The following is a 24,605-nucleotide window of genomic DNA, read 5'->3' as shown; positions in this document are numbered from 1 at the left end:
CTGCCCTGGCTGGTGTGGCTCAGTGGATTGAGTGCCAGCCTGTGAACCAAAAGGTCACTGGTTTGATTCCAGTCAGGGAACAAGCCTGGGTTGCAGGCCAGCTCCCCAGTTGGGGACGTGTGAGAGGCAACAAATTGATATTTCTCTCACACATGGATGTTCCTCTCCCTCTCTCCCCCCTCCCTCTGAATAAAACCTTTTTTAAAAAAGAAAGAAAAAATTACCCAGATTTTTAAATTTCTCTTTGGATTTTGGGATTTAATTTTAATTTAAATAGAAGCATTGAGCTGGTTGTGTTGGAATATATTTGAGAAAAAAATGAAAATGAGCATTATTGTTTCGAGTGGGTTTTGTTTTTTTTTTTTTAAGATTTTATTTATTTGTGGAGAGGGGGGAGAGAGAGAGAAAGAGAAACAGATCAGTTGCCTCTTGCACACCCCCAACCAGGGACCTGGCCCACAACACAGGAATGTACCCTGATGGGGAATCAAACTGGCAGCCTTTTTGGTTTGTGGGACAACACCCAACCCACCAAGCCACACCAGCCAGGGCTCAGGTGGTTTTTTATTTTTAACCAGGAAAAGAATATTACAGAGTTTTGCCACTAATATTTAATTTAGATGTCATTTAAAGGTTAATGTTGAAGGTAGAGGTGCAGGGGTGTCCAACCTGTGGCTAATGGGCTGCATGTAGCTCAGGATGGCTGTGAATGTGGCCCAACACAAAATTGTGAATTTACTTAAAACATTATAAGATTCTTTTATGATTATTTGTCACAATGTATTTAATGTGTGCCCCAAGACAACTCCTTTTCTTCCATTGTGGCTGAGAGACTCCAAAAGGTTGGACACCCCAAAGAATATAATAGTTTATTCAAAATTCTTTATATCCGATTGATTATTTTATTTCATGTTTCAGTTTCCCTTCCTAAAGTACAGCCACGTTATGATTTAGATGGAGATGCTAGCATGGCTAAGGTTAGTATTTAAGTAAATTACTATGTAAACATCTGAATTAAAATTATCCTATCCAGTAGTGGAAGCAATGAAATGTATTGTGTCTTTATATGTGCTCATATGTTTTAGGACATTATTCACATAAGTCATTATCCATTGCAAAGTATTTTACGTTCGTTCTTTTTGACTTTATATCCTTTTTTGAACTCATAAAACTTTCTTTATTGAGGCAGTGCATGTTTAACATTATCATGTTAAAGATGAAATGTTTATTGCAGTTTTATCTGTCCTCAGCTTTTAGAAATTGGTAGTTGTGCTATTAGTTAACCTGATAAAAATATGTAAGATTAAAATGTTTTATGTAAATGTTTTCCTTAATTTCTACCATAATTAGTACCAGATAATGACATTTTACATTTCTTTCTTAGGCAATAACAGGAGTTGTGTGTTACGCCTGTAGAATTGCCAGTACCTTGCTGCTTTATCAGGAATTAATGCGAAAGGGGATGCGATGGTTGATGTAAGTAATAGATAGAAATTTGAAAACAGATCTTCACATAGACCTCACTATAAATAACTGATAACCACGCCATCATCTCTTTAGACTAGGTAGGGTCACGTGCTTGATTTTTATGATAATATTTTGTTTCACATTTAGTTTATAAAACATACAGCAGCTATGTTTTTCATTTGGTTCCTACAATAACCTTGTGAGACAGAATGATAATATCTGAATTTCAAAACTTATACCACACTGCACATTGTGATGGCAAATGAATTCCTTTTCCAAGGACCTTACCCTGGCTCTCATTTCACTGTCTTGGACGGCTTTGTCATTGTTGTAATCCAGTACCACCTGTACTTCTTTCTGGGGTTTATGTTCTTAGAATCCTCGTCCACTGTTCACCTTTTTCCCTAAATGAAATATACATTCAGCTTTAAAAAAAAACAAAACATTATTGGGTGGGACCGGGTAAAGGGAGGCAAAGGGAGAATAAAACAGGGACAACTGTAATAGCATGAACAATAAAATAAAATTTTAAAAAATAGCATTGAGATATTCACATACTATAAAATTCAGCCATTTAAAAAATGTGTAATTCAGTGATTTGTTAGCACAATTCAGAGTTGTGCAGCCATCACCACTAATTTTAGAATATTTATAATCTCAAAAAGAAACCCTACACCCATTAGCAGTCATTCCACATTTTTGTTCTAACATCCTATCCCTAGGCAACCACTAATATACTTTCTGTTGCTATAGAGTTGCCTTAGTCTAGAGATTTCATGTAAATGGAAGCATACAGTATGAGTATACACTGACCTTGACAGCAATTTAAAAGCTCATTTTTTAACTAAGTTCTTAATATAGTTACTCTAGGTTAGAATATTGATCATCTAGTTCAATATGCTGTTCCTGAAAGTGGCCCCAAGAAATGTTTTGAAAATGAATAGGATTTGACCCTTCTTTAGCCTTTCATGATTTGTAGATACCATCTTTCCATGTCTAGAAAGGGAGAGTAAATGGTCTCATTTAAGAATCATGCCTCTGCCCTGGCTGGCGTAGGTCAATGGATTGAGCTCGGGCTGCGAACCAAAGCATCGCAGGTTCAATTCCCAGTCAGGGTACATGCCTGGGTTGCAGCCCACAGCAACTGCACATTGATGTTTCTCTCCCTCTCTTTCTCCCTCCATTCCCTCTCTAAAAAGAAATAAATAAAATCTTTTTAAAAAGCTATGTTAAAAAATTTTTTTAAAAAAACCACATGGTTTCATTAAAAAAAAAAAAGAATCATGCCTCTAAGTTCTATACAACATCATTTGAAGCTTTTGCATTCAAGAGTACCATAAATCCAGAGTACCAGCCGCGTGGTCTCTGGGCTCATAATGCTCTTTGGCTTTAATGCTTGTGACAGTTTCTGTGTACCCTCCTCAAGTCTATCCTTTCATTCTTGCAAAAACATGTATAAAGCATGTCATTATTTTATAATTGACTTTTAGAGAGAGAGAGAGAAATATTGATTTGTCATTTCATTTAAATGTATTCATTGGTTGATTCCTGTATATGCCCTGATGGGAGATTGAACTCTCAACCTTGGCCTATCAGGATGACATTCTAACCAACTGAGCTACCAGGTGTGGGATGCACATCATCATTCTTGTTCTGCTGCTGCATCTAAGGAGAAAAATAAATGGCTTTTTTCCTCTTCTCACCTTTATGTAAACCCATAAATGTATACTTATAATATTTTTTATGTGTTCACATATCTAGTTTGTAAGCCTCTGCTTTTCTCTTTCTATTAGGAAGCCTCTTCATTTTTATTAAATACCTTCTGGAGAAATCTAAGTGTTGATTCCATTTATTTTCACTCCTGTTTTCTCTTACTATTTTTATCTGCCTCAGTTACTACTACTCCATGAGCCTTTTATCCCTTTTCCTTACTAGGTTTCAGCTTATTAAGTCACAAGAAAACAGTTTTTAATGTAGACCACTGTCAGTAAACTTTTTTTTCAATTAGTAAATATTTTAGACTTTGTGGGCCACTTAAGGTCTCTTTCTGTTTTTGTTTGTTTGTTTTGCAAGTATATTTTATTATGCTATTACAGGTCCCATTCTTTTTTGCCCCTTTATTCTCCTCCACCCAGTACCCCCATTCCCTCCAGCATTCCCCCTGCTTAATTCATGTCCATGGGTCATACATATAAGTTCTTTGGCTTCTCCATTTCCTATACTATTCTTAATTTCTTCCTGTCTATTTTGTACCTACCATTTATGCTTCTTATTCCCTGTACCTGATCCTTAATTCTCCTCATACTCCCTCCCTGCTGAGATCACCTTCCACATGATCTCCATTTCTGTTATTCTGTTCCTGTCCTAGTTGTTTGCTTAGTGTGGCGGGCATGGGGGGCAGGGGTTGGGTTGGGTTTTGGGGTTTGTATGTTTGTTTGTTTTTAGGTTCAGTTGTTGATGGTTGTTTGTTGTCATTTTACTGTTGATATTTTTTATCTTCTTTTTCTTAATTAAGTCCCTTTATCATTTCATATAATAAGGGCTTGGTGATGATGAACTCCTTTAACTTGATCTTATCTGGGAAGCACTTTATCTGCCCATCCATTCTGAATGATAGCTTTGCTGGATAGGGTAATCTTGGATGTAGGTCCTTGCTTTTCATGGCTTTGAATACTTCTTTCCAGCCCCTTCTTGCCTGCAAGGTTTCTTTTCAGAAATCAGCTGATAGTCTTATGAGAACTCCTTCGTAGGTAACTCTTTTTCCCTTGCTGCTTTTAAGATTCTCTCCTCTTTAATCTTGGGTGATTTAATTATGATGTGTCTTGGTGTGTTCCTCCTTGAGTCCAAATTGTTTGGGACTCTTTGAGCTTCCTGGACTTATGTCTATTTCCTTCGACAGATTGAACTTTTCCTTCATTATTTGTTCAAATAACTTCAATTTCTTGCTTTTCTTCCTCTTCTCCTTCTGACACCCCTATGATTCAGATGTTGGAACATTTAAAGTTGTCCCAGAGGTTCCTAAGCCTCTCTTCATTTTTTTTTAATTCTTGTTTCTTCATTCTGTTTTGGTTGAATGTTTATTTCTTCTTTCTGTTCCAAATCATTAGTTTCAGTTTCAGTTTTCATTCCTTCACTCTTGGTTCCTTGTATGTTTTTCTTTATTTCACTTTGTACAGCCTTCACTTCTTCCTTTACTTTGTAGCTGTACCAAATCATTTCTGTGAGCATCCGGATTATAGTGTTTTGAACTCCGCATCTGGTAGGTTGCCTGTCTCCTTGCTGCTTAGTTCTGTTTCTGGAGTTTTGATCTGTTCTTCCACATTTCTTTGTCTCAATGAATCAGTCTGGATGAATGTTTCTTCTTTAACTCCTTGGTTGTCAGACTTTTGTACAGTTTGATTTCCTGGCAGTTTTGGTTGTTTTTTGTTTTTAAATTGATTGATTCCTTCTTTCGGTTGTGTGAGTAGGTCAAACATGTCTACCTGCACCTTCATCTTGGCCACAACTCATCTTTTTGTTTTTATTTTGTTTTTACAACCTTTAAAAATGTAAATATCATTCTTAGCAAAAACAAGCATCAGATCTTAGTTTATTGACTCTTGATGTAAACCAAAAGCCCTTCAATTATATTATTTTCTATGTCATCCTGCTTCTTCAGAGATCATATTGATTCAAAGTAAAAATCAGACAGAGTCTACTATGAGTAGTAAAAATTCTGACGGTAGAAAATGTAAATCTATTCAGCTTATTTGTATAAATGTAGATCAACTTTTTTTAAATATACTATTAATGCTTCAGATTTCTAAATTGTTAACCTAATGTGTAGTAATGGTTTATGTCCTCAATAGGTATAAGGTTCACAGAGATGCTTTTATTAATAAGAAGTAAATTGGCTTTCATAATATATTAGGACTGTTAAGAAAGTGGAACAATAGGCCCTGGCTGTTGTGGCTCAGTGGATTGAGTGCTGACCTGCAAACCAAAGGGCTGCTGGTTCAATTCCCAGTCAGGGCACATGCCTGGGCTATGGGCCAGGTCCCCAGTTGGGGGCGTATGAGAGGCTACCACACATTAATGTTTCTCTCCCTTTCTTTCTCTCCCCCCTTCCCCCCCTCTCTAAAAATAAATAAATACGAAATTTGAACAGTAATAGTGTGATTAGTGGTAGACAAAACAACTAATTCCTTAGATAAACTAATGAATATTATTGTGGTTTTTTTTAGAGAATTAGCTAAAGATGATTATAAGCAAGCAGTTCATAAAAAGACAGAAGTTGTGATCACATTGGATTTCTGCCTCAGAAACATTGAAAAAATTGTGAAAGCGTAAGTAGATTCCTTCTTTAACCAGTAATATTTAAAATGTTAAATATCGTTACATTTCTGTTCATTTATTTAGTTATCCTTGACAAATATAGCATGCTATGCAAGTGCTTGTATTAAGACACAACCTTAGTTTAAGTTACTTCTTCACAAAGTCAAAAAAATAACCATCGTTTTCCTTTGCAAAGAAGAAGGTAATCTGAGATAGAAACATCTCACTTTTTACCTTGCAAAACAGACAATCTGAACAGGGAGATAAAAAACCTATAATCAACAAAGGAAGTACAAAGAAGTATTCTAGAACTGTATTTTGGTAGTATTTTTAGAATTTTGGGATTACTTCAAGTTTGCTTTGCTTATTAAATGCTTATCCCTGAGAATATCTTCTGAAACTGAGTATTTTTAACTGCCTCTTTCTAGGCTGTACTACTTCTGCATAGGAAAAATAAATAAAGTCAGAATTTACTATTGATCACTGTTAATTCTGAATTCTAACATTTTGACTATTACTCTGCCATAAAAGACTATTTGAAATTAAGTTGTCTTTTATATTTTATCTCCTAACCTGCTAATATAAGTAGAAGTATATAAAATACCATCTTTACAAAGATACCAAGTTTTCTTGAAATCTATTTCTTTGTAGACTTTGCTTTCAGTATTTTATTCTTAAATGATTATGATAATAAAAACTCAAATATAGTTTATAAAACATCTTTTTAAATCTATGTATTCCCTATACTCATTTAATTTTTTCATACTTGTTTTTCATGCAGATATGAAAAATTGATGAAAATCAACCTAGAAGCAGCAGAGGTAGATGAAATTTCAGACATACACACCAAATTGTTGAGAGTAAGTGTTTATAAAATTAGGCTCATAATCTATTTCCTTTCTGGCAAGATTACATCTAAACCTTCCTGGAAAGATGATATACCTAAAGATCTCCAAAGAAAAAATAGCCTTTTCCTGTTTTTAGGAACTGTTTACAATATTTAAATACCCTTACTGCCATGCAACTCTTTATTATGTTTCCAAATGCCTGCTTTGCTTTATTTTAAACCCATTTCTCTCTCCCTTTCTCCGTGTGTCTCTTTAAAATCCATAATGCTCTTGTTGCTGCTGTGTCAAGTAAAGCAAGTTCATAATGTAATTTAATATACAGAGTGCTTAAACTTACTTAGAATTAGATGCAAATTAGGCAGATATCAGATATTTTATAAAATAAAAGGTAAGGAAAGGAAGATATGTGTTTGTCAGGGCAGTGAATCATTCTATAACTGAAAAAAGAAATTAGGACAAAAGTCTCTACTCTGCTAAAAATTATAGTAGCATTTAAAGTAGTTTCTGAATCTCCCCCCCCCCCCCCATTTACCTAGCTGTTCCTGCTTATTGACTTAAGCAGGGCCTTTATTTCTTTGTATCCTTGTTTTCTTTTTCTTTAAAATGTGTAGTTTCTTACCCTGCTTATCTCACTCTGGCAAGCTCTTAGCATTTGAAGTATTCTTTTTTTTTTTTTTTTAAGTTTTATTTACTTTTAGACAGAGGGGAAGGGAGAAAAATATCAATGTGTGGTTGCCTCCCGCTCACCCCCTACTGGGGACCTGATCTGCAGCCCAAGCATGTGCCCTGACTGGGAATCGAACTGGCGATCCTTTGGTTCACAGGCTGGCACTCAGTCCACTGAGCCACACCAGCCAGGGCTTAGGCTGATTTACAGATGTTTTTCTCCTTCAGTTTTAGATCTAGAACAGTGGTTTTCAAAATATGAGTCATGAACAACTAGTAGGTTACAAAGTTTAGTGCACTGCAATCAGCAATGTTTTTATTTATTTTTAAGATTTTATTTATTTATTTTTAGAGAGGGAAGGGAGGGAGAAAGAGAGAGAGAGAAACATGAATGTGCGGTTGCTGGGGGCCGTGGCCTGCAACCCAGGTATGTGGCCTGACTGGGAATTGAACCTGCGACATTTGATTCTCAGCCCACACTCAATCCACTGAGCTATGCCAGCCAGGGCAATCAGCAATATTTTTAAATGAAATGAAATACAAAATGTCAGAGTGGGTCACATAAAATAAGGAAATTGCTGTTCCATGAAACTTTCCATTCAGTTATATATACACATATAGATGATACTGGGTTAAAATAAAGTGAATTTCTTACTAGATGTCATGATTTAAAAGTTTTTAAATGTTGATATAGAATAAAGCAAGTAAAAGAGAAACAAATAGTCTTGCCCAATATTTGTTTGTATTTAAATATAAGCAGTTATATCATGTTTTCTATTATTTTTCCACTTTTGTCTTAGAACTTTATGTACTAGCTCTCAGTCATAATGAACACATTTCCTGCACTGCTGTCATTTGAGCACTCTGAATTGAAATTTTATGTTTCTTCTTATGGAGTCCAGTGTTTCTCATTTTTATGGCATTTTTGTGAAGATACAGATTTTCTTTGAGAATTGAAGCGTGGATGATTAAATTGCCTAAGGTCACCAAGTCCTATGAAATCAGGGCTTTGACTTCAATTACTTTTCACTAGATTGCATTATTTTCCTCATAACCTGTTTAGGTATTATGGTTCCTCTCCCAATGGAGACCTTAAAATATTTTTCTACTGTAAAAAAAATTTTAATAAAGTTTATATGTAGAAATAATAACAAACATGCTCCCCACCCAAAAATGATTATTAAAAGGTCTGTCAGTGTCCTGCAGCAGGGGTCCTAAGAGTAGCTCCTGGACCAGAAGCCTCAGCCTCACATAGGAACTTGTTAGAAACACATTTTGGGGTCCCACCTGTTGAATCAGAAACTCGGATGGTAGGGCTCAGAAATCTGTTTGTTGGTTTTTTTACTTTCAGTAATTTTTTATTTTTCAGTTACAGTTGATATACAATATCCTATTAGTTTCAGGTGTATACCCTAGTGATTAGACATGATATAACTTGCTAAGTGATCATTCTAATACACCTCATACCAGTCTAACACCATACATCAGACTGTATTCCCTATCTTGTACTTTACATCCCCATGACTGTTCTCTAAGTACCAATTTATGCTCTTTTTTTTTTATTATTGTACTTGCTTATTTTTAAAGAGACTGGAAGGGTGGGAAAAAGAGAGGGAGAGAAACAACAACATACAAGAGAAACATGGATCAGTTGCCTCCCATATGCCCGAAATTGGGAACTTGGCAACCCAGGCATGTGCCCTGACGGGTAATCAAAGCAGTGACCTTTTGGTTTGCAGGACAATGCACAATCCGCTGAGTCACATCAATCAGAGCCCAATTTTCACTTTTTAGTCCCTTCACCTTTTTCATCCATCTATCCAAACCCCTTCCCACCTGGCAACCATCAAAATGTTCATTGTATCTATGAGTCTGTTTCTGTTTTGTTTGTTCATTTATTTTGTTCTTTATTTTTTTTTAAGATTTTACTTATTTATTTTTAGGTGGGAGGGAAGGGAGAAAAAGAAGGAGAGAAACATCAATGTGTGATTGTCTCTTGCACACCCTACAGTGGGTCTTGGCCTGCATCCCAGGCATGTGCCCTGACTGGGAATTGTACCACAGACCCTTTGCTTCACAGACTGGAGCTCAAACCACTGAGCCACGCCAACCAGGGCCGTTTATTTTGTTTTTTAAATTCAATTGTTGGTAGGTATTTATTAGCATTTTATTATTATATGTTTTGTCTTTTTTTCTTCTTAAAGAAGATCCTTTAACATTCCATCTATACTGGACTCCTTTAGTTTTTTTCTCATCTGGGAAGCTCTTTATATGTCCTTCAATTCTAAATGATAGCTTTGCTGGGTAAAGTAATCTTGGTTGTAGGTCCTTGCTTTTCATCACCTTGAATATTTCTTGCCCATCCCTTCTGGCCTGCAATGTTTCTGTTGAGAAATCAGCTGACAATCTTATGGGAGCTCCTTGGTTATGTAACTGTCTGCTTTTCTCTTGCTTCTTTTTAAGATCCTCTCTTTATCTTTAACCTGTGGCATTTTAATTATGATGTGTCTTGATGTTGTCCTCTTTTTTTTTTTTTTTTAAGATTTTATTTATTTATTCTTAGAGAGGGAAGGGAGGGAGATAGAAAGAAACATCAATGTGCGGTTGCTGGGGGTTATGGCCTGCAACCCAGACATGTACCCTGGCTGGGAATCGAACCTGCGACACTTTGGTTCGCAGCCCACGCTCAATCCAGTGAGCTATGCCAGCCAGGGGATGTTGTCCTCTTTATGTACATCTTGTTTGGGACTCTCTGTGCTTTCTGGACTTACATGTCTATTTCCTTCACCAGGTTAGGGACGTTTTCTGTCTTTTTTTTTTTTTTCACCTAGGTTTTCGATTCCTGCTCTCTGTCTTTCTGGCATCCCCATGATGACACTTGATGACACATGATGAAGTTATCCCAAAGGCTACTTATATTATCCTCATGCCTGTTCTTATTCTTTTTTCTTTATCCTGTCTTGATTGGGGGTGTTTTCTGCTTCCTTATTTTCCAAATCTCTGATTTTATCCCCTGTTTCACCTATTCCACTGTTGATTTCCAGTAATGTATTCTTTGTTTCTTTGTGTATGGTAGTTCCATTTTTATGTTTATATCTCTTTGTTGAAGTTCTCCCTAAGTTCATCTGTTCTTTCCCCTAAGTTTATTAAGCATCTTTATAACCAGTGTTTTGAACTCTGCATCTGATAGATTGCTTATCTCCATTTTGTTTAGTTCTTTTTCTGGAGTTTTGATCTGTTCTTTCATTTGGGCCATGTTTCTTTATCTCCTCATTTTGACAGCTTCCCTGTGTTTATTTCTATATGTTTGGTAGAGCTACTACGTCTCCCAGGCTTGATAGACCGGCCTCTGTAGTAGGTGTCCTGCAGGGTCCAGTGGCACAGCCTTTCTGTTCACTCCAGCTGGGCAGTCCACCTAAGCCTTCCCACCACATGGGCTGTGTACACCCTCATGTTGTAGTTGAACCTTGATTGCTGCTGGTACATCAGTGGGAGGTATTTATCCTTAGACCAGTTGGCTGCCAGCACTGGCTGTGACCACTGTGAAGGATGAGCTGTACAGGAGTATACTCCACAGAGCAGGGCTTTAGCAGGGCCTTGGTGCCTACTGAGTCCACCCCTTGAGTGTGTCACTTGTGGAAGTGGTTGGGTGGTGCTTCGATGTGGTCTGAAGCTATCCAACAGGTACAATCGCTCCAGGGCCTCCCAAGAGGTACAGGCCAAGATCAACTGCCACCTGTGTTCTGCCCAGGGCAAGCCCTCTTGAGCTACAGAGCCATCTGCAGATGGCTGCTACTTGTGCTGGGCTTAGAGTTGCCCAGGAGAGACCAAGCTGTGAACCAAGGCTGACTGCTGCTTGTTTGAGAGGTTTTAGGAAACTCTGAAGCATAAGCCAAGACAGGCCATTTGAATGACAAAACCAGTGGAAATAGGTTGGGTGAGCCTGCAAGTTAGGCAGGGCAACTCAGGGGATCTCCAGTGTAGGGTGAACCATGTGAGAGCTAGGTTGGTGGGAACTCAGATATGGCACCTGCCTGCTAGCTCTGTGGTGGGAGGGCTCAGACAAGAAATAATGGCTTCTGCCAGCACTTCTGTCTGGGGAAAAAGCTGCCCCTCCAGCTCTCATCTTGATGCAGGACAATTCATTTCCTCCCCATCTGTCCCTGGTGCCTTTCCAGCTGCTTCCCCAGCTCTGGAGCTCACAGAAACTGAGTCTGAATACATCCATGGGCCCTTTAAGAGGAACTACCTGGGACTCCAAGAGCCCTCTATGTCGCTTGGTCACAATCCACATTGGAATTTACAGCCAGTTGTGGGAACTTCTCTTCTTGGCACTGGGCTGGGTGGCCTAATGTGGGTCTGGGACCCATCACTCTTCAGGGGGAACCACTGCAGCCAAGGTATCCTTCCTGATTTTTTAAAGTATTTTTTATTGATTATGCTTATAGTTTTCCCAGTTTTCCCCCCTTTATCTCCCCTCTGCTCTGCACCCCCCAGCCCTCCAGCATTCCCCGTCCCTTAGTTCATGTCCATGGGTTATATATATATAAGTTTGAGTTCTCTGTTTCCTATACCATTTTTGATCTCTCCTCATCTATTTTATGCCTACCAATTATGCTTCGTCTTCCCTATACCTATTCCTCCCATCCCCCTCCCCACTGAAATCCCTCCATGTGATGTCCACTTCTCTGATTCTGTTACTCTTCCAGTTGTTGCTTAGTTTTTGTTTTCGTTGTTTTTATTTTTTTAGGTTCATTTGTTGATAGTTGTGAGTTTGTTGTCATTTTACTGTTCATATTTTTTATCTTCTTTTTCTTAGTTAAGTCCCTTTCACATTTCATATAATAATGGCTTGGTGATGATGAACTCCTTTAACTTGATTTTATCTGGAAAGCACTTTATCTGCCCTTTCATTCTAAATGATAGCTTTGCTGGATAGGGTAATCTTGGATGTAGGTCCTTGCCTTTCATGATTTGGAATACGTCTTTCCAGCCCCTTCTTGCCTGCAAGGTTTCTTTTGAGAAATCAACTGATAGCCTTATGAGAACTCCTTTGTAGGTAACTCCCTCCTTTCCTCTGGCTCTTTTTAGGATTCTCTCTTTATCTTTAATCTTGGGTAACTTAATGATAATGTGACTTGGTGAGTTCCTCTTTGGGTCCAACTTCTTTGGGACTCTCTGGGCTTTATGGACTTCCTGGAAGGCTATTTTTTTTTCGCCAGATTGGGGAAGTTTTCCTTCATTATTTGTTCAAATAAGTTTTCAGTTTCTTGCTGTCGTTCTTCTCCTTCTGGCACCCCTATAATTAGGATATTGGAACGTTTCAGGCTGTCCCAGAGGTTCCAAAGTTTCTCTTCACTTATTTGAATTCTTGTTTCTTCGTTCTGTTCTAATTGGGTGTTAATTTCTTCCTTTTGTTACAAATCACTGCTTTGAGTCCTGGTTTCCTTCCTGTTACTGTTGGTTCCCTGAATATTTTGCTTTATTTCATTTTTGGGTATCTTTTATTTGTTTTGTTTTTTGTTTTTTTGTTTTTCATTTTTTGACCAAGCCTGGTCAGTTCTGTGAGCATTTTGATTACCGGGGCTTTAAATTCTCCATCAGATAGGTTGGTTATCTCCTCGTTGCTTAGCTCTCTTTCTGAAGTTTGGCTCTATTCTTTCATTTGGGCCATATTTCTTTGTCTTGGTGCACCTGTTAAGCTGTAAGGGGGCAGGGCCTTAGGTATTGGGGGAGGACCCTCTTTGCTGTGCTGTCTGTGTGGGAGGGTCCAGAGAGGGAACAATGCAGCTCTCCTGCTGGTCTCTAGCGCACTTTTCAACTCACGCATGAGACCGGGAGTTTCTTCCACCTTGGCGACCACCCGAAGTCCAGTCAGCTTTGAGTATCAGTTTTGCCTTCAGCCAGCCCCGCCTATGCAGTCTGCTGCCTTGCTGTGGGTTCTTACCAGTCTGGTTGTTCCAGTTGACTTTTTCTTTAATTTCTTGGTTGTCGGAGTTACATGCAGTTTGATTTTCTGGCACTTCTGGTTGTTTATTGATTTTAGATTGGTTGTTACCCTCTTTGGTTGTGCGAGGAAGTGAAGGGTTTCTGTCCACTCTTCCATCTTGACCAGAATTAATCTATATCACCTCCTTCCTGATTTTTACCTGCCACATGTGGCAGTGGGACCAGCCTGTTCTGCACCTCTGCCTCTCAACCAGTCTTGATGTGGCTTCTTTAATTTTTAGTTATAGTCCTTCTGTTCAGTTAGATTTCAGGCTGTTCTGAAAGATGATTGTTCTGTAGTTTTGTTGTAAGTTTGATATGGTTGTGGGAGGATGCAAGAACTGTGTTTGCCTATGCTGTCATCTTGACTGGAAGCCCCAGAAATCCATGTTTTAACATACCCTCCAGAAGGCTGGATTGCTGCTAATGTTTGACAGCCACTGTTTTCAGTCGTCTCTTTTTACGCATATTATTAAAGGTGCCCTGGCCATTGTGGCTCAGTTCATTGTAGCATTGTACCATAACCAAAAGGTTATGGAATCAGTTCCCCCCGGTCAGGGCACATACCTAGGTTGCAGGTACCATCCCATGTCCAGTCCATGTACATACAGTCCCCAGTCTGGGCGCATAGAAAAGACAACTAGTTGATGTTTCTCTCTTACATCATTGTTTCTCTCCCTTCCTTTCTACCTTCTTTTTTCTCTAAAAGCAATGAAAAAATGTCCTGGGTGAGGATTTAAAAAGAAAATTCTATTATAATAGCAGTAAAGTACTATTTTTATCTTTCCAGTTAGCAAGGCTTAGTCAGAGTTTATGATTCAACATATGGGGCCCCAAAGTGTGCATTTGTAACAAGTTCCCATGTGAGGCTGAAGCTGCCAGTACAGTGCTGACATGAGTGTAGTAAAAAAGACACGTTTCTTGCTCGTGGCAATGTAAGCCCCCACTTAAAACTGTATTTGAAAAGCAATAATATGTATCAGAACCCCTAAAATATTTTAGTATCTTTATTCTTTAAGTCTAGCCTTTATCCTTCTTAAAAAAGGTTTACAAATGCTTGGTTCTGTGGCAAATAAATGATACATTTACTAAGTTTAAAATGAACAGGATATTTTCACTTTCTGTTTTTAATAGGAATTACCTTTTTTCTGGCCTCCCGACATAAACAGCAGCCTTGGCTACCTGTATTTTATCCTTGGGACTATGCTGGTTGTTGTCCTACTTGATTTTTTACAACTCTATGAGATACAGTGTTAACCCTATTTTACAGATAAAGAAACAGACCCTTAATTGAATGATTAAAAGTATATTGTATGTTTTTTTAAAAGGATATTTAATGTGAGAAATGTTTTTAAAATGTATTAATACTAGTTAGTCTTATATTATCATACCATGCTCATGGTGAAAAACAACCTAAGAAACTGTTGTTGCATTTAAAGATAAAAATAATTATTCTGACTTTGATTTGAAGTAATCTGTAAAAGAAATGGGATTCAGACTTCAGACTCCATTGGCACTGTGATTTTGGTAGTCTGGACCTGAACTCATTGGTTTTATTTAGCTCTCCAGTTCTCAGGGAACAATAGAAACCAGCCTTCAGGATATCGAAAGCAAATTGTCTCCAGGCGGGCTGTTGTCGGACACGTGGGCCCATCAAGAAGGCACTCATCCACAAGACAGACAGTAGGTTATAACTTCATTGGTAGTTTATGCTCTGTTGTTAAATGTCCTTTTTCACATTGACTGAGTTAATTTATTTGGGTTTTTCTTCCTTAAATAGTGTAGAAAAGCTACAAGTCCTGTTAAATTGCATCACAGAGATTTACTATCAGTTCAAAAAAGACAAAGCAGAACGTAGTAAGTAAAATTTGCCATTTGTTAATCTAATGAGTCAACCCTTACTAGTTGTAATTCAATGGCATCAATGTAGTATATTTGTAAGAGTAGCTTCTTAAATTATTTTTCTGAGATTTGATTCTGTCAGGAAAGAAATGAAATGTACTTAAAATTATTTTTAAAACCAACCTTTTGAATATTTTAAATCAGGGGTCATGAACTCCACAACCTGTAGAGGCCAGGCATGTAACATGAGTGACATGGGCCAGTGGAGACTGAGGAGAGCTACAGAGGAGGGGGCCCCATCTGAAGGGGAGAGCCAGCATTCAGATTCACTTGATTTGTTGCCCAGTCCTTCTGTATCTCAAGGACAACAAATAAGCAAAAAAAAAAACCCAACAAGATTTATCTGAAATAGCCTGATTTTAAATGTTGGTGGTTAATGTTTCTGTTTAATGTTAACACTGTACAGACGAAATGAAAGCATTCATGGGCTATATCTCATCCCTGGACTACAAGTTGGTGACATCTGCTTTAAGCTCTTAGATCTTTTGAAGTAATCTCTTGAGTACTGTCTGTGATTTTATGATTGTACATTTACAAAAGTAATACTTTTTTTACTTTTAGGACTAGCTTATAATGAAGAACAAATCCACAAATTTGATAAGTAAGTGTCCAGATTATGTTTAATAATGATTTTTGATTGTTAATGTGATTCTTCTTAAAGTTTAAATTAATTACATTTAAAAATACATTTTAATCTTAGCTGTACACAGTTATTACTCTGTGTGCTCGTATTTGAGGCCCACTTTTTCCAGCGTCTGGTTGAGAGGCTACTGAGATGGGAGGATGGGGGCAGGCTGCTTCTGCCTCGTGCGCTTCTGTTGCAGAAGGACAGATAATGGAGCATATAGGCGAGGACAGACTTAACCACCTCCTTAACCGTAATGTCATCGATCAGTGTTTTTTGACTATTCTCTGTTCTCGACTGTTCTCCGTTCTCATTCTCCTTTTGCTGCTATAGTGTCTGCCTTAGAAACTTTTGACATTTCATAAATACTCTAACGTCATGATAGTCATTACAGTAAACAAATTTTGTATACTTGAAAATTTTTAAATATTATAAATAGAAACATGATATTGGTTTAAGCCTCTGATTATCTCTAAATTATAGGCAAAAACTGTATTACCATGCAACAAAAGCTATGACCCACTTTACAGATGAATGTGTTAAAAAGTACGAGACATTTTTGGATAAATCAGAAGAATGGATGAGGTAGGTAAACTGTTTGGAACATAGTAGTTGATGCACATTTTCATGTATGTGGTACATGTTAAGTAAGAGTAATATTCCATTAGATTGTTTATTGATTCTTTTTGGTTTTCAGAAAGATGCTTCATCTTAGGAAACAGTTATTATCCCTAACTAATCAGTGTTTTGATATTGGAGAAGAAATATCAAAGTATCAAGACTATACTAATGAGGTACGGCTATCAAAGTATCTAGAAAATAAAGCTATTTTTTCCTATTATGGAAAATTGAAATAAAATTCTTTTCAGTTTATGTTTGATTATGATTATGAAGACAGAAATAGGACATCATATGCATGGATCAGCTCTCCTTGCCCGTTTGTGGTATATATTTTGAGCCAAGTTTTAGGAACTTAGATTTTAATTTTTTTATGAGATTTTATTCATTCATTTTTAGACAGAGGGGAAGGGTGGGAGAGAAACATCAGTGTGTACTTGGCTTTCACACACCCCCTACCAGGGACCTGGCCTGCAACCCAGGCCTGTGCCCTAGACTGGGAATTGAACCAGTGACCCTTTGGTTCATAGGCTGGCTCTCAATCCACTGAGCCAAACCAGCCAGGGCAGATTTTAATTTGTTTAAGATTTTATTTATTTTTTGGAGAGAACAGAAAGGAGGGAGAAAGAGAAGAAGAGAAACATTGATGAGAGAGAGAAACATCCATCAGTTTCCTCTCGCACACTCCCTGTCTGGGGACCGAGCCCACAACCCAGGGATGTGCCCTGACCAGGAATTGAACTGGCCACCTTTTGCTTTGTGGGACAACACCCAACCCTACTGAGCCACACTGGTCAGGGCAAGAACTTAGATGTCTTATGATTAAAAAAAAACATCTGATAGTCTATTCATTTTTCATCTATGAGAAAATTTTAAAGAATGTGATTTAAGTATTATATCATTTATCGTTTTAAAATTAAAACTTAAAGCTATAAAGGTATTATTAGAACCTGTAACATTGATCTAAGATCTGTAATAAGTACTTTGTTCTGTAATTGATTTGGGAATCTTTTGATGTTTTAGTTACAGGAAACTTTGCCTCAGAAAATGTTTGCAGCCTCCAGTGGAATCAAACATACAATGGCTTCAATTTATCCATGTTCTAACACATTAGTAGAAATGACTCTTGGGTAAGAAATTTATTATTTGGTGACTGTGATGTTTCCATTTGGTTTTGTTTCAGTTTGTAATCTTGATTTTTTTATATTGAAATTTTTGATACTTGTAAGTGTGTTTGCAAACGTTATTTAGTGACTTAATTCAAGCTATAGACCTAAAACACAATTCTAAAACATTTGCATACCTTTTTGAGCGGAGAAGCTTATTTATCTTTATTTTGTATGTGTAGTATGAAGAAATTAAAAGAAGAAATGGAAGGGGTGGTTAAAGAACTTGCTGAAAATAACCATATTTTAGAAAGGTAAGTTAATGCAGATATCATTCTGCCCTGTGATTTTATATGCAGTCAGGTGAATGTATGTCTACACTTGTATCGCTCTGTCTTCCCTTATCAACAGATGAGGCAGTGAGAAAGGGATAGAAAGGCAGGACCCTCAGGTTTTTTACTTTCAAGATGCCTTTTAATTTGTTTGGGGTTGTTTGGATAAAGACAGGTCTACCATGATTGATTGCATTTTATAGAAGCACTGGTTAATAGAATTGTTTACTTATTTGAATCAGTTTGTGAAAATGAAAATCTTTTGCACATTATTTTTTATAACATTTTCTCATTAGAATTATAATTTTCAATTTTGGAATCAGAGTTGCTTATAAGATGCCAGCACCCTGTTTGGGCTGGATAACTTACAGAGCTTTCTGCAAACCTCCTTGCAGGTGCACGCCGTCTGTAACGGCGGTTGTTTGAGGAGGTGGGTGTCTGCTGATCTACGGAGTCCTAATAGATCAGGGAAAAGAGAGTTGGAAAATGTCCAGAGCCAATAAAGCCACTTTGAGATGACTGTTCCCTCAACCCTGTTCCTCAGAGACATTAAATCATACTTGGTTTTCTAATATAATAGATCCCTTCTCTTTCAAGCCCTTAGCTGTTCCTCTGTGGGTTCTCTAACCTCTAAATTCCTAATAAAAATATTTCACATTTATACGATGTTTTACACACTTGCAGTACACTTTCATGCTGCATTATGTCACTTAACGTGCATTCCAGCCTTACAGAACAGCACAGCAGAGAGTCTTTGTTCATGTCCTACAAATACTGAGGTTCATACCCTGAGAAGAACTGTCGGACCTAGAACCCAGCCTCCACTCTCCTCCTGAAATCTTTTCCCGACTATCAGGAAATCACATGATTTCTGAGCTGTATGTAGAAAGTTATGAGACACTTCTGTAGTGTTACTGATTTTTTAATTTAATGAATTGTAAAAAAAAAATTTTAAGGATTCCACCTGCTCTTTCTCATGCTGCCCCATCCCTGCCAAAGTAATCACTATTAATCGTTTGTTGTACACGTGTGTTTTGTAAGAATGGAATCATTCCATTCACACTGGTTTAGTCTTATTTTTTCACTTAAGGCTATCTTATCAAAGGTACCTTTTCAAATCCATACATACAGCTTTTTTTTTTCCTTCCCCCCCTCACCATTTTCAACAGCTGCCTATTTCAGTATGGGGGGTCTACTATAGCTATTTAATGCATCCCTATTGGGCATTTAATTCTAAATTTTTATAATTATAAACAATGCTTTAGTGAACATACTTGTATGCATATCTTCATGAACTTGTGTAAGAATTTTTTGAGGAATCAATTTCTAGATGTGGAATTGTTGGGTCAGTAGGTATACACGTTTAAATTTTATAGGCATTGTTAATTTGTTCTTTGAAAAGTGTGTACATTGTAGTTCCAAAGACTGCTTTTGTTAACACTGAATGTTACCAACTTTTTAAATGTTTGCCAATTTGTTTTGTAAAAACTGATATCATTCTTGTTTTAATTTGCATTTTTTGGTTAATAATGATGTCAAGCATCTTTTTATATGTTCATTTGGTTTTTTTTCTGTCTCTTGCCTATTAGGTTTTAAAATCTTTTCTCCTATTGGTTTTGGCAACTACATAGTAGTAATTTTATCTTTTTATTGCATTCAGTTTATAATTTGTTCACAACTTCAGCTAAATCCTAAATTTATCTTGTAAGGTTAAAGGTCAGCAAACGGAGAAGACAATTAAAATATGCTTGGACAAACTTTTGTACTGAATCACTTAGGCCTCATGGAATAAAGTCCCCAGTTCCCAAACTATTCCCATTAAGTAGGTTCTTCCTATGTTTTATCCGTAGGTTTATTTGACATCATACAGATGACATCACATGACATAATCATAACTTAAGTGACTACTTAAGGATGAATTTGTGCCAGAACTTGCAGCGGAGGCCAGGCCCTGTGCGCTGTCTCCATGTGAATGGAGACTTCACTTTGATGTCACTTCAGACTTTCTGTCAGAAGTCACTTAGTATCATCCTTCCCAACTCAACTTTCCCTCTGATTTTATTATCCTCTTGATTGAGATAACCTTTCTGCCTGGCTGGCGTAGCTCAGTGGATTGAGCGTGGGCTGGGAACCAAAGTGTCCCAGGTTCGATTCCCAGCCAGGGTACATTCCTGGGTTGCAGCCATAACCCCCAGCAACCACACATTGATGTTTCTCTCTCTCTATCTCCCTCCCTTCCCTCTCTAAAAATAAATAAATAAAATCTTTTAAAAAAAAAACATAAAAGAAAGAATGGGAGAAAATTTAAAAAAAAAGAGAGAAAACCTTTCTGCTACTCCTTTGTACATAAATTATTTTAGACATTTATTCTTTACTCTCTTTCTCCAAGTATGGTAATCCTCCTTCAGAATGTTTCCATATTCACCTCAACAGCTCAGTCAGCTCTCCTTCCCCGCTCACAAGTGACTGGTTCACACCACCATCTCCTTACCCCCAGGCTCTTTCCTCTGTCATGGGTATTTCAGTCAAAGTCATCTTCCCAAATCTTGGCCTGGTCATGCCACTCCTTTGGCTCAAAAATGTCTAAATTCCTGTTATCTAAAAGGCAAGTCCAAATTCACCCTTTAATTCTCAAACAATATTAATAGTCTGCTCCCAGCATATTCCCCCAACTTCATTTCCCACTGCTCTCCACAATAACAGTCTGTGCTCGCTCCAGCAGCACGGATGCCAAAATAGCAGTCCATTCTAGCAAGGGTCCATTCCTTACTGTCCCTTCAGTATGTTCCTTTTACTCTTAGCTCCACATCTTTGCTTATAAATCCCATCCCACAAAAAAAATTATCCAATTCTTCCTAACACTTTCTGGATTACATCACTCCATTTTCTCTTAGGAAGTCTTTCCAAGCCACTGAATTGTATTTTTCCACATATTTATATATAATACCACTGTTTTTCAGTAAGAAATAGAGCAGGTCATAGTTGCTTAAACTATTTAAAAATAACAGTTTATTCCTCTCAAAAGTGTCCTCTGGTCTTCGTTAAAATGTTAGGGACCAAATAAATGAATCTTTTGAGATTTCCTTTTTTCTTCTGTTTTTAGGTTTGGCTCTTTAACCATGGATGGTGGCCTTCGCAATGTTGACTGTCTTTAGCTTTCTAAGAAGTTTGAGAAAAGTTTCAGTTTGTACAAGAAAATAATGCTGAAGCATTAAATGAATGCTTCTACAGGTTGTGTCTTGTTTCTACAATTCAGTATTGATGTGGTCATGTAAATATGTACAATATTGTAAATACATGAAAATATATATAAATTTTTGGCTGCTGTTAAGATGTAATTTTACTTTTTAACATTTATAATTATATGAGGACATTTGACCTCAGTGAGCACTAGAAGAAAGCCATGACTGCTGTGTGGGGACATTGATCATCCACTCTTCTGCATAAGGCTAAGTCAGATGTGTCTGGCTGCCTGCTGGAAGCATTTGTAAATGGAACCAAAATGGGCACCCTTACAAACCAGAAGACCGGTGGCCGACACTTCTTAAGTGGTGGGACGGAGAGGCGGCTTCTGTTGCTGGGGCGTGGAACCAAACCGCTGTTTTCACAAGGGTCACAATATTTTTGAGAAGGAAAGTGGTGTTATATTATTTTACAGGGTGCCCAGGTCCCAGTTATCTAATCATATCTTTTTACTTTCAGATAAATTATTGAGCAGAATTTTTAAGTGATTTCATTATTAAAAACTATTTGTTTTTGTTTTGCCCATGAATTTTAAATTGTGATTAAAAAAAAATTAGGATCATTTCACCTGTTCTAATCTGTGTATTTCTTCTTTAGTTCTGCTTACTACTTGAACAAATATCAATAAATTTCTCAGTTTTAATGTAAAGAATGTGTATTTTTCTGTGTACAGTAGTTTGAGAAAGAGTTATCTTTTGAAAGAAAGAATATGGGTGATGATGGTAAATTGGTCTCAGACTATTGGATGTAGGAACAATTTTGTGTCTCTTCTAAACCCACCAATTTCAAGTGTAGCAAAAGTTCTTTCATAAACTTACACTGCACAAATCCAAAGGGGCCATTCTCCGAAAAAAACTGCTCAGAGTTCTAGACTGAACGATTATGCTCAGCAAGAAATTATTTCATCCAGTGAGGATTTGTTGGGCTTTTGGTTTCCAATGTGTCAGACTAGTGAAGTGTGATTATATACAACCCGAGTGTCCTAAGGAGTAAGTAAAGACAACTATCAAGAACACTGGAATACTGAAGCTAAATTAGGGTTCTATTTGAAATCTCAAATTGATCATTATTATAGTAAGGAATTTTAAATGTCACATGCACACATTATAAAAGGAAATGCATAGGTTGAATGAGTTACATAAACACAGTTGACCCCTGTCAAATACATCTGTTTCTATATGGGAGAAAAGGGTATTTAATCCCTCTCGATTTCGATTTTCAATTTGGCTTTAGTTATATAGTGTAAATGATTATATCACTAAATATTAGATAACATTCTACTTAAATTATGTAATCAGTTCAGATAATCACAGATTTTTTATTTCAATGCCTCTAGAAAAGAACACCAATAAACAAACCCTCGCAGCGGGGATTATATTTTTATAAGATGATTGGTAAAACAATTCTATTCCACATTAGTATTGGTTAAGATGGTTTTATTCCCCAGGTTAGAAATCAAAATTCAATTAATATTTAATTGGCTTTATTAATTCATGAATTGTAGCAGCTCATGTAGCAAGCAGAGAGATACTCGGAGGAGTTACACAAAATAGAAGACCTTTAAGAAAGGAGAGTAGGGCAAGGGAGTCATCAGCAAAAGAACAATGAAAGTTTGTGTGAGGGTAGTAAAGAGTTCAGGGTAGCAATGGCTTCTCATTGGCTGAGCGTGGCATTTTCTGTTGGTGGGGCAAGAAGACAATTTCCCCTATTCCTGCTTGAGCAGTCAAGTAGATTCACCTCCTCTTGGAGGTGGCGGTGAATCTTACTGTGTGAGGTAATAGACGAGTAGCAGGCATGAGAGCTTCCTCTCCAGGCCTTTCCCACTCCAGCTTCAGTTGAAGTTTTTTTTGTTAGTTTCACATCCACACAGTAACATGGAAATCAAACAATTGACTTCTATGTTTTACCCTCCAAAATGCATTCTTGTTTAAAATGTCTTAAGTCAATGAATACATTGGTGACACCATTGTACTAACCTAATGTTCTAGATGACTATTCAAGTGAAATTAGCTTTATATATTGCTTTTTTTTAATAATTTTATTTTTTATTTTGGAGAGGAAGGGAAGGAGAAAGAGATGGCAAGAAATATTGATGTGAGAGATAAACACAGATTGGTTGCCTCTTGTATGCACCCCAGGAGACCCAACCTGCAACTCAGGCATATGCACTGACCCAGAATTGAACCAGCAACCTCTCAGTTTGGGGGGTAATGCCCAACCAACAGAGCCACACTGACCAGGTCCGAAATAAGTTGCTTCTCTAGTTTCTGTAGTGTTTTTCTCCCCCAATATTATATTTTTCCGAAAGAAAAGGATTAATGGTGTACACGTAATGATTTAACTCAATAGAGAAAAGATAGTGCTAAGAGCAGAAGACATAATTGGAAATGAAATAAGTAAAGGTAAAGTATGTGGGGAAAGAGTGGGAATGTTTTCAAGGAAATGAAAAGGGATCTAGAGGATGGGGAAGACATGAAAATCCTGTAACATCTTTTAAAGTTTGGCTTCAATTTTTTTGAAAAATTACCAAGTACTACATACATGGCTTATAGACCTCATTACACTGTGTCAAGCAGAGTATCTCTTAGATATAATAGATCTTTTCCTCAAAATATTTCCTTAAAAATATATTAGTAAGTTATCCATAAAATCAGGATAATCCTTATTTTTCTTGTTTTTCTGTTATTTTTTAAAGGAATGAACACCACTTTTTGTGGTGTTCTGTACTAAAAATAAGATTATGTTGCTTGGTATTAAAAAAGGAGCTATCAGTAGGAATAAGCAATCTCAGCTGAAATGTCAAAAATTTGTTCTTCCTTCAGAATCACAGCCACAACCAGGAGCTAGTCTAGCTTCACCCCACTCAGAAGTGCATTCATTGTGTCTTGTCTTTGAGGAAGTGCTATAGAAAGTATACAGTTACTCATATTTTTAGAACTCAATTTCTAGGGCAAACATTGCGGAAAATAAAACAAAGTTTTGTCCCAGCTGGTGTGGCTCAATGGGTTGAGCATCATCCCACAAACCGAAAGGTCGCCAGTGCCATGCCCAGTCAGGGCACATGACTGGGTTGTGGGCCAGGTCGTCCCTTGGGGGTGTGCAGGAGGCAACTGATGGATGTTTGCCTCGCACATCAATGTCTCTCTCCCTGTCTCCCTCCCTTTCCCTCTAAAAATAAATAAAATCTTTTTTTTTCTAAGTTTTAAAACTATCCTTTTAGCTGGGTCCACTACTCCACGTCTCACTTTTAAGAAGATGAAAGTTTCTGAAAAGTGCACACTTGTTTTCCCTGGCCTTCTTCTCCACTTGTCACTTGTAAAGAAGACTCAAAGTCCAAATTTCTAAGAAATATGGAACATGGAATGGAATAGAATAGAAAACAAAAGCATCTGTCCTGAAAGTTACAAGTAGTATAATAATGTCCTTTGCATTTTTTTTTTTTTTAGAGTGTAAATCAGCTCCAAAAATTTAGTGCAGCATGTAAAAGCACAGCCCG

At 37.2% G+C, this 24,605-nt stretch overlaps 1 protein-coding gene across 5 annotated transcripts in view; it reads left to right on the top strand.

Moving 5' to 3' along the window:
• TBK1 (TANK binding kinase 1) overlaps positions 1-21,762 on the top strand; it is a 53,164-nt gene extending 31,402 nt beyond the window's left edge. For 3 of the 5 annotated variants that reach the window (XM_045829777.1, XM_045829773.1, XM_045829774.1), the window contains 12 exons: positions 919-977; positions 1,385-1,476; positions 5,691-5,792; positions 6,563-6,641; positions 14,845-14,966; positions 15,064-15,140; positions 15,747-15,786; positions 16,294-16,395; positions 16,508-16,604; positions 17,452-17,558; positions 17,777-17,848; positions 20,970-21,762. In XM_045829777.1, coding sequence (XP_045685733.1) covers positions 919-977; positions 1,385-1,476; positions 5,691-5,792; positions 6,563-6,641; positions 14,845-14,966; positions 15,064-15,140; positions 15,747-15,786; positions 16,294-16,395; positions 16,508-16,604; positions 17,452-17,558; positions 17,777-17,848; positions 20,970-21,021 — 1,001 coding nt within the window. In that variant the 3' untranslated portion in view covers positions 21,022-21,762. Of the gene's footprint in view, positions 1-918; positions 978-1,384; positions 1,477-5,690; positions 5,793-6,562; positions 6,642-14,844; positions 14,967-15,063; positions 15,141-15,746; positions 15,787-16,293; positions 16,396-16,507; positions 16,605-17,451; positions 17,559-17,776; positions 17,849-18,261; positions 18,537-19,716; positions 20,054-20,969 lie in introns of those variants that run through there. The other 2 variants (XM_045829776.1, XM_045829775.1) reach the window with 2 other exon arrangements.
• Positions 21,763-24,605: the final 2,843 nt, after the last annotated feature.

This window comes from Phyllostomus hastatus, unplaced genomic scaffold (assembly GCF_019186645.2).
Source record: "Phyllostomus hastatus isolate PE091 unplaced genomic scaffold, TTU_PhHast_1.1 phas_scaffold_93, whole genome shotgun sequence".
Lineage (NCBI taxonomy): Eukaryota > Metazoa > Chordata > Mammalia > Chiroptera > Phyllostomidae > Phyllostomus > Phyllostomus hastatus.
This window is presented reverse-complemented; position numbering and strand designations above follow the sequence as displayed.